Genomic DNA, 10569 nt, shown 5'->3' with positions numbered 1-10569 from the left:
TCCTTCAGACTCTAATTCTGTCCCTGCAAAGTGCACCTCTGGTGCACGAAGTGACCAGCCTGAGCTTGGATGGTTCATTTGGGCTAATGGAGTTCGTGAATGGCTGCTCTATTAGCTGAAACTGTAAGGGACCAGAGCAGACAGAACGGATCCAGCAGCTCAATCACACATTCTTGGACCTTTGTCAAATTGCTTGGAGTCCTGGTGTGTCTATCTCCAGTGTTTTACATGGGTTACTTTGAACCTACCTGGAAAAGCTGTGCTGAAAGAGTAAGCTGAAGATTGTGAGACGTTCACAAAAGTATCTGGGGGGATCCAAGATAACCGTGGGGGGAAAAGAAACAACAAAATACATCAAAAAGTTTTAAAAGCCCAAATCTTCTTTCCTGCAGATCATAGAATTGTTTAAGTTGGAAGAGACCCTTGAAGGTTGTCTTGTCCTTCCCTGCAATGAATGGGGAAAGCAAAGCAGATCACATCCAAAAAAGGACACTCCATAACTCCAAATCATCCCTTGGGGTGAGCTACATCAAGGCTACAGCTTGTTATAGGGGTATTATAGAATCGTTAAGGTTGGAAAAAAGCCTCTAAGATCCACAAACCCAACGCCAACCAAGCTCATAGCAGAGAAGAAGACAAGATGATCAGATTTCTTTCCAAAGGAGCAGTCCCCATCATTACCTGCTTCCAGCAGCATTGCTGATGTACTCCAGCTCCATTACCGTTTCTTATACGTGAAGAAAACTCAAAACTTTCTCGTCTGCATCTTCTCTTCCGTGAGGAAGGGCAAGGTGAAGGTTTCATCACTCAACCAGGGGAACCCAGCCATTAAATGAAGGTTTCTTTCTGTTTGCCTGTAGTATCAGCTGCCACCACAGGGTGACACGGCAGCACAGACAATGAAACTTGGCTCAGGTGTGGTGAAAAGAACCCAGACAGACAGCAAAGGCAGGGGAACAGCGACTCTCAAAGCCCAAGGAGGGCTGCAATGAATCTTCTTACAGCGAGCATTTAAAATTGAGGTCTGATCCTTGTTCTCTGGCAGAAGCGTGTCCATCTATTTCACTGGGCGCTGGAACAGCCCCTACAGAGTTTGGAGATAAGTTTGCTATTGGACTTTTAAACAGAGGTAAAGAAAATCATGGACATGGAAGAACATGACTTCATTAAACATAAAAGCCCTGTCTTACCACCACTGCGTATAGAATGAGAATAGAGGGAGCACGAAAAACATAATTTAAGCCTCTTTTATTTCCTGGTAGCTGTAAGTCAAAGCAATCTGTGGATTTCGCTCTTTTCCTTGAAAAAAACCATCAAACAACATTTACCTCCGGTTAGGAGAATGTGGAAGGGACCAAAAGCAGTTCATTAATCAATAACACATCAATGGTCACAGCACTCACCCGCATCCTGAACTGCTGCTGTTTTCTCTTATTGTGGCCGAAGAATGGACAGCCTTTCTGCCCAATGGATTCTCTGGAAGCTCTGACAGACAGGTAAGCAGCTTATTAAGATCATCAGCTTAGCAGGTCATTGGGTCACCGATCCCATCATCTAGCAAGTGTGACTCACCATCAAAGAGACAATTGAGCCCAAACAGATCCACAAAGCTCATGAAATACAACCATCTCTGTGTTCAGGGGTACCATTCTATTGCCTCATCCAGGAGAGTGATGGAAAATATATGCTACAGGAATCAGTAGAAAGTATATCTTCAAATAAAAACCTCAGAAATGCATCTAAGGATTCTTGGGTTTTCAATATTGATATTAATAAGGCAAGAAGTTAAGCCATAGTCACAGAATAACTACAAAATTAACTCAACTGAAAACAAAACATCCAAACTACTGAAAAGAATTAGAACAACAACAACAACAACAAAAAACCTGTATTAAAGCTTAAAACCACCCTGTGTTTGGGTTATTTATTTTGTAAATGGGAGGCAAAATGAAGAGCAGAGTCAATGCTACTTAGATACGGTGATACATGTAACTACATTGAGAAGATGCTTGCTGTAATGTAGGTACTGCTGGAGAAACATTTGAAGTCACCTGCCCTGTGACTAGGAATTCAGCCTTCATCCTAAATGTAACCCCCATCTAACTAGAGATAGGACTAAAGGGAATGGCCTTAAGTTGCACCAAGGAGATTTAGGTTGGACAGAAGGAAATACTTCTTCTCCAGAGGAGTGGTCAGGTGCTGGAACAGGCAGAGTAGGGAGGTGGTGGGCAGTTGGACTGGATGATCTCAGAGGTCTTTTCCAACCTTGGTGATTCTATGATTCTATATGGTTAGGTGAGATTGAATTCTGATGGTGAGTCCAAGACATCACACAGGAAGAGATAATTGAGCTTTTATTCTCTGTGTCTCACCACAGCCAGCAGAGCACAGTGCAGGGACAAATTCCAGATGTGCAAGGGTGGTCAATGGGACTTCCTGAAGTTCACTCTCCTTCCCCAGTCTTCCATGATGCAAATCTGAACAGGTGGTAGTTTTCTGCTTGAAGCATGACAATTCTAACCAGAAAACCATCTCAGCTGGCCATCTGATTTAAAAGGTAGATAATTGATCATGGAAAGGGTCTACTCTTGCCTGGAGCCACTCACTGAAATCCTCTTCTGGCATCTGTACAATACTTTCACGTACAAACTGAAACAGAAAAAGGTTATTTCCTGAGCATTTAATTCTGTGTGTAAGAGAGACATAAAACGTCTCTCAATTTGATCAAGGTTGCCTCTCTGGTTAGGGACTATGTAAATTAGAGCACAAGACAAAATGGCTGCTTCTAAAAGACATCAAGGATATGCAAGTCACCTGGTTTGGGCACACTGAGTGCCTTGCCCTTGTAATGTGTCACCCACTCAGTATATGAAAGATGCACAGGCACCGTGAAATGCTGCCTCGCTGGGACTGCTGGGCAAATTAAGAGGCAGAACGGTGATGAGAACAAAGAACAGAAGGTGGCATCATTGCCTTTTGTATCTTGGTTAGACTACACAGCAGCATACGTTATAAAGTATTTGGGTTTCTTCCTTCTGTCTTTACTCTTCCATAAATTGCTTCTAGAATGACACAAATGGGGCCTAGCTCACAACCTTGAGAAGGGTATTATTTTTCATGTGTTGCTGAAGCAAAGCAAAAGGCATCTGCAGAATTCTGGGATCAGTGGCACAATGGTTTACTTGAATAGCTCCTAGCTGAAAGGCCTGGGAATGACAGGACTCTTCAGGGCACAGGAAGGGAATGTTTCTGCTCAAGAATCCCAACAATTTATGACAGACGTTGCTTTCACTGTGGCAGTAAATAAATCAACAATGACATAATAATCAAATAATAAACCAGCGCTTGTCGTAACGGCTTTCCTCTGAAGGGTTCAGTGTGTCTCATAAAAGGTAAATAGCACCATCTTCTCTTAATGAGATCCTAAATGATTTCATCTGGCACCTTTCCACCGCGTGACCTTCACCTGCGGGTGTCCACTTTGCCCACCTTTATCACACAGAGAATCCAGAACTGGACCCATCTCACCTCCACAGCAGCAGCGACGTCAGGAGAGCACAGCTCCCACAGCTGGAGATCAGACAGAGTCTTCAGGAAGGTTTCCTGATCAATGCTTAAATCAGAAGCCATGCCAAATTTTTCCAGTTTCTTTAAGATTTTCTTGACATAACGGTCATTCTTCACCGGCTCCGGCAGCCTGGCCAGCAATACAGGAAACCTGTAGCAGAAAGGGGAACAGCAATGAAAGGGAATCTCTAGGAACTAATGGAACAATGTGATGGTCTGGATGGCATTTCTGCCCCTTCACAACTTCTGTGGCTTCTACAGGAGGAAAAAGAAAAGTTCTTTGGAGAACATGGTGCTCAGCGTAACACCCAGTGAATAAAGCAAAGGGGCTTTATTTTATAGGAGCTGTGCATCGACTGCCTTTACAGAGTCCTAAAATAGATGTTTCGCTGTTTAAGTTCTGAACGACAAACATGGTTATGAAAGCAAATAAGAAAAAGCTAACAAAGTTTTCATTTTACAAGAAATGTCCTGTTAATCTTTAGCCTCTCTAGATTTTCCAATGCAATCGAGTGTCTGATTTGATGCACTTTTTGATGCTCTCTACTATCCCTTTTCTCTCTGTTAACACCATTCTCCTCTATGCGCTGGCATAAATCTCAGCGACGTGACGGTGCTGTAACACACAGTCTTTATCATCTAATTCTGAATACAAAGACTCAGGAGGAGAATTACACATTACAATAAAAGAAAACCCTTGCGAAAAGATCGACATTTCCCCCCTAATGTTCTGTATAAATTCCACAGTGCTGCTTTGACAGTGCTGGAGATTGATGCCCCCAGCCTATCAAGACCGTGCATGGCTGAGGCATATCGGCAGAAGATTTGGCAGCAGAGAGTTCTGCCTTCCCATAGTTTGGGAAACATTTTACTGCAACAGCAGGAGATGGGTGAGGAATTTCTTCCTTAAACCAGTGCAAAGGGAAGCACGTAGGTTCTCATCTTCAGTGGAGACACCTCAATGCTTGGCTGCATACAACTGGTGTGGCTATTGAAGCAACTCATTATTCTCCCTGTTAGGTTACTCCAGTTCCCAGCACTGTCTCACAAACAAGTTTTGCATAACCCATCCATGCATTAAGATATTCTCTGAGAAAGGTCAGCACGCTCATATCCCACTGTTCATATTTTATATCATCTCAGTTTTGGGTTGGTTTTTATTTCACTTTTTTTAGAGAGATAAAAGCAACTGGACTGACAGCTTATACCATTAAAGTGTTCCCACTGCAATTCAGCTTTCCTGGCAAGGCAGCATTTGCAAGAGGATGGGAACAAAACAGCCCTGCTGTAAATGGAGAAAGTGTCACAGTGAAGGCAATTTCTCTGTCATGACTTAGTACCCCCCTGGGGCTGGACCAAACATCTCAGAGATTTCATTCTTTGTGTCCCAATGGAGAGTACAAGTGTGAGTATATAGCAGTAAAAACTCATCCACTTTGGCTCTGGGGCTTTTTACATGGCAGATCTTCAATGTGGGCAATAGCTGGAACATACATTAGGCAACTAAAATTCATTTTGCTATATAGGCCAAGGCTAAGCTTATTAATTAGCTCATGACTGATGTGTTCCTTGGTCATTTGCAAGTTGGGCCTAAGATAAGGAACTGACTTTTTAATATCTCAATGTATGAGAGACAGAGGGCTTACTAGCAAGGGAACCAAAGAGAACAGGCTGAAATAAATGTTTCATGCAGCTTTTTTTCCTTGCAGTTCCATGGCTAAGGAGTTCTCTTGGCAGGGAACATGCTGAGTGTTTGCTGAGGTATTCCTGTAGGCTACTTATAGTGTGGATCTAGAAGCTGGTCACTGAACACAGTCAATATCCACACTGGCAGGGGAATATTTTCTTTTTTTACATGATTGCACAGCTAGAATCAGAGTTTTCTCACTATCAGTTTCAGCTCTGTGAATTCTCAGTTCAGTAAGAAGTTGCTGTGACTTTAACCCGCATACATTTATAAAGCATCTCTCCTCTTCAGGGTACAGCGTGTTTTACACACGTCCTGATGGATGAAGTTTCTGACAGAGCTCCATGCTGGAGAGCATCTATGAATGCATGGACAGAGCATGAAAGAAATCTCCCCCCTCCCTTTTCTTCTACCAGACCCAATTAACTTGTTTCCTGACCAGGCTGCCCCTAGGAACAGCTGGGTATTTTTTTTCCCCCAGTTTGCGAAGCCTGCATTTTCAGCAACCAATTCCAATGCTTTCCAGTGGTACTCCAAGCAGAAAAAGAATAGAATCACAGCTTTTTGTAAGCAAGAAAACTCTAAGACCATGACGACCTCATCTGCAATGAGGATCTCAATGGCTTCTTACCATTTAATTCCATTTTCTTCACGTTCTCTTTCAGGTATCACATCCAGCTGTCTTATTCTTTCCATGTCTGTTTTAAAGTACTTCAGACGTTTCAAAGCCAGGTATTTTTGACAGCATCGCTCTTCCTGGCTCCTAACAACAACAACAAAACCTTAAAAATGAATCTGTACCTTAAACATTACCCATTCTTCTTCATAGATAAGTGGGAAGATACCAAGGAAGGCAGAAAACAACACAACTGAAGAACACATTGCACGTTCAGTCTGTGGATGCTCAAAACAATGTTTGCTTGTGCAGCATTCTGGATATACCCATCTGAATATACCATCTAAAAAATAAGGAAAGCTCCGGGGCAAAAAAGAAATCAAATCTAACTACAAAATGGAACGAAAGAATGGAAAGAAGAAAGGAAGATAGAAAACAGCTGTGTAGGGAAGGATTTCAGGTGTGATGTTTACCGAGGAAAAAAGAATTTGCACAAATATTACCCAGAAACGTTCGTCTGTGAAAGGAAAGGGTGACACATTCTGGTTGGTTAACAAAGTAGATACACTGCTAATCAGGGAAAGGGCCTTGGGAGAGGACACTGCAAGTGCTACTGTAAAAATAGCCCATGTAATGATGAAGAACAACACAGCCAACTCTGAAATGAAATGACAAGACAGCCATGCAGACTGCACGTGAACTGAATTTATTACTCTCTCTTTGAGTGGAAAGGACTATGATGTTCAAAGCAAATACATCCCACGTATTTATCACAGCTGCGTTCACAAAAGTCACTCAGAACCATCCCCAAACACTGCCATAAATATTTAACCTGGAGTACATTTTCATACCTGGACGGTCAAAGCTTTCCAGACCATTCGCTACCCCTTACTGTTGTTTCACACAGATCAGTAGATGCATCTTTAAAACACCTGAAGATAAAAGGTCAAGAGCAAGGTGCATATATTCTTTTAGAAGTATACAGCAAACAGTCTCTTCTTACCTCTCAAGGTTCTCTAGAGCATCATGCAAACAATGAGCTGCTTCTTCACGTATTGCCATGAACTGGTGCCTTGCATCAGCACTCAGATTAGATCTGCTTTTAATGAAATGGCTGATACGGCAGCTGGGAATAAAACAAGGGAAGTGGAATTAGTATCTCATGGTAACCACCTCACAGCAGTGTGAATGCAACCATGTTTGGAGATCCTTCACTCACACTGAAGTCCAAATTTAATATCATCCACGATCATCTTCCATCAGATTTATGACAGAATGTGACAAATTAAAATTGTAAATGATATTAAAAGTGGATTATTGCCATCTTTCCTGCCTGTCACCTTCTTCCAAGGAAGCCTTTTTGGGCTGCAAACTACTCTAACCGTGGTGTAAGGTTTTACTCTTTAAGGGCCTGCTCTGCCCTCAGTGAAATAAAATGCTGACAGTAAATTGTAAGACAAGACAAGGTTTAAAACTGGGTACAGTGTAGCATTGCCAGTCTATGAGGCATCCTATGAAAACTACAAAAACACTCTCAGTGTGGCAGACTTGCTGGAGTTATCCAGGAACAAAGTTTATCATTTTTTAATATTCATATTATTCATATTTTCATCACATTTTTCTTGACCTCAACTCCAAGGAAAAAAAAAAATGCTTCAGCAAAGCCCAATTATACGAATGATTAGTTGTGTCAGTCTTACAGCTGCAGAAAGCACCACAGAACTGAATAATGAGGGAGCACATCTAATGGAAGTCTGTTCTGACACCTGGGCTGAGAGATATCGGTACCATTTGAACTCAATGAACACCAAATTCAGCCGCTCTGAAACAACACCAGCAACCCAACAACAAAATCCCAGCACCCCTCAGCTCTGTTCTGCTGAGTTCCTTCTCCTGGTCTTTCAGAAAGACATTGGATAACACACCTCTGAAGTCCAGTCTTCTTAAGCGTGTCTTCTTGTTCACAGACATCGTTTGATGCCTTCACCTCTATTGTCTGGATCTGCTTCTGTGGGGCTGATGAAAAACAATCTGTAAAAACGTATTAACTCCGTCCAATTGTCTCCCAGTTTCTGCTTGTCTGTCTCTATGGGACGTTTCTTCATCCCATGGCCAAATGAAGCTCTCAGCTGTGACAGCTCCCTGGATTATTTTCAAATCACATCTCGCACAGAAACCAGTTTTACACCTACATCTGTAAATGAATTGCTTGAACTTAAAGCTTTGAATGTTCCACTGTTCCCACCCATGTCCTAGCAAGGCTGTCCATCTGTGCTCAGCATCATGGACAACTGCAACTGATGTAGAATATGATGTTTAGTGCAAAGCCTTCTCTCGTGTGTACCCAGCTTCTGGTATACTGAATCTGAAGGTCTTCCAGACTCAGAAAATGTGACCACTGCTTTGCAATAAAGAACATTTTGTTGTCTTCTTCTATTCAGATAATTTAATTCAGAAAGATTGTAACAGAAGAAGAAAATACCAAGCACTCGTAATTTTCCTTAAGTGCCTTTTACATTGTCTCTCACTCATTCTCCTCAGGGTTTTGTTGTTTATTTTTAAAACCCTTTTAATAACCAATAAGCATTCACAGAACTATTCCAAATAAGTCCAAGATCTCCTCCTGAGTGCTAATTTAGAGCCTAGCAGAATATTATTACATTATCTGGATGATCTTGACGGTCTTTTCCAACCTTAGTGATTCTATGATAATGTCAGACTCATAATAATAATATAAATAGCAATCTAAGAACAACATCCTGATCCCTAAATACACACAGAGGGTGGTGACGCACTGGAACAGGTTGCCCAAGGAGGCTGTGGATGCCCCATCCCTGCAGGCATTCAAGGCCAGGCTGGATGTGGCTCTGGGCAGCCTGGGCTGCTGGTTGGCAACCCTGCACATAGCAGGGGGTTGGAACTGGATGAGCACTGTGGGCCTTTGCAACCCAGGCCATTCTGTGATTCTATGATAAATACTAATTTGCTTTTCTGGCCTTGATTTAAAAGAAGGGAAAGGCTTAAGACTGCCTTGCTATATGCTGAGATGCATTGCTAATTATTCTGTCAGGTCTATCAGGTGCAGGCAGTCACTAATGGATGAGTAGGAGGAGCACAGAACAACAAAGCCCTGCATTAAATAGCTGTATGTTTGGTTCATCAGTTGATCAGTTTGGTTCATCAGTTTGATTATGCCAAAGAACACTTTCAATGTTTTTACCTCCTGTTGGACATCATAGGTGTGAACGAGTGATTATACAGCTGATATAAATGACAATACAACCCTTACTTAATATTCACATGGGATTATGTCATCTCTAAACCAGTTTGTAACTGGTGAGTATATAGACAGACATGCATGAAGTTTCCTAAACCCAAAGAGGATGCACATTGGCACATCTAGTGGCGTCTTTGGAATACTCCTTAGCGATACTGAAAGTAAGTCTACTTGATATTGGTAAGATAAAGGTAACTTACAGGGGAAAGGTTGCTGTTCTTTAGTTTGCATTGACTCACTCGTAACATCGGCCAAAGATCCTCTCAGGTTGACATTGTCTTCAGAGAAAAGCATGAAAGAATTTACACTGCTGAGGGGGGTCTGACCATAAAATGACTGAATGCTCAGCTGAGAGATGGCTGGAACAGCTGCCTTGTTTGCCTGCCTCCTTAACGGGATGCGCCGTGCTTTCCTCAAGTATTTCTGTACATACAACAAAAAACAAAAAGGGATTTTCTGCAGCAAATTTCAACAGCTGATTTGGTTTCAAACTTCTGTAGCATCTTTGACAATGAAGAACCACTTTTTTTCCTGTACTAATTCCAGCTGTAGGCTTATCTGATCGTCACTGACTTCACCAAGGCAGCAATTACATGGGTAAGGCCTACATTTTTTGGCATCTTTCTTCCATATTCCTCTGCTGTAGCATTAATGACAACAGACTAAGTTGTTCTGTAAGCAAGAAACACAGCAGCTATGCAGAGTACTATCAATAAAGCAACTTTTTCATGTTTATGGATGAGTAAGCCAAAATGGTTTGATAAACATTCAGGCCTCCTTCTCACATATGATAACCTTACAAGCAAGTTTCCTGTGTCCATCACATAGAACTGAATGCAAACTGAGTTCTTCAGGCTTGATAATGAGAACAGTATGTATTATAAACTAAAGACCCCTGGAGAAACCCAGTATGTCCACCAGAAGTTTCCATATCGAATTGAAAAGCTGTGTTCAAAGAATAATTAGTATAAACGATAGAAAGGAAATTAATCCAGGGAGGAGGAAAAACAAAATAGTGAATGCTGTATGACACATGAAGGCTGACATGCACTTTGTGTTCCTCTGTTCGTGCTCTTTGGGACTCGACTTTAAGACTCGACTTTACAGAAGTGGGTAGGCCATATGGAAAAACCAGAAAGGCACCTACTGAGGAACAGCTCTTAGTTCTGTGACTTTCTGGCTTGCCCTCACTGTTTGCTTACAGCAAAAAGAAAAGCTGCATAAAAACCACAATCTTTATCTTAAGAAAGTTTCACAGCTTGCTACTCATTCCCTACCAGCCCTCCAGGATGCCAATTTGAAATCCCCAGGGTCTTCAACTCTTAAGGGGAACAAATGGAAACCAGGGTCTACATAACTTTTAGCAGAACATTTAATCCTTCCTACATCAGTATTATCACTAAGGCCAAAGCACAGCTTCAA

General features: G+C 41.9%; 1 protein-coding gene across 3 annotated transcripts in view; it reads right to left on the bottom strand.

Moving 5' to 3' along the window:
- Window positions 1-1234: 1234 nt before the first annotated feature.
- The window catches only part of CCDC60 (coiled-coil domain containing 60), a 41905-nt gene continuing 32570 nt past the window's right edge, over window positions 1235-10569 (bottom strand). Inside the window, exons 8-13 of one of the 3 annotated variants that reach the window (XM_072350711.1) lie at window positions 9387-9570; window positions 7796-7886; window positions 6874-6996; window positions 5886-6017; window positions 3529-3718; window positions 1235-2649 (exon numbers count right to left, since the gene is read on the bottom strand). In XM_072350711.1, coding sequence (XP_072206812.1) covers window positions 2551-2649; window positions 3529-3718; window positions 5886-6017; window positions 6874-6996; window positions 7796-7886; window positions 9387-9570 — 819 coding nt within the window. In that variant the 3' untranslated portion in view covers window positions 1235-2550. Of the gene's footprint in view, window positions 2650-3528; window positions 3719-5885; window positions 6018-6873; window positions 6997-7795; window positions 7887-9347; window positions 9571-10569 lie in introns of all 3 variants that reach the window. The other 2 variants (XM_072350710.1, XM_072350712.1) reach the window with 2 other exon arrangements.

The sequence above is a fragment of the Excalfactoria chinensis genome, chromosome 16, assembly GCF_039878825.1.
Source record: "Excalfactoria chinensis isolate bCotChi1 chromosome 16, bCotChi1.hap2, whole genome shotgun sequence".
Lineage (NCBI taxonomy): Eukaryota > Metazoa > Chordata > Aves > Galliformes > Phasianidae > Excalfactoria > Excalfactoria chinensis.
The sequence above is the reverse complement of the archived record's forward strand: the minus strand, read 5'-3'. Positions and strand labels throughout refer to the sequence as shown.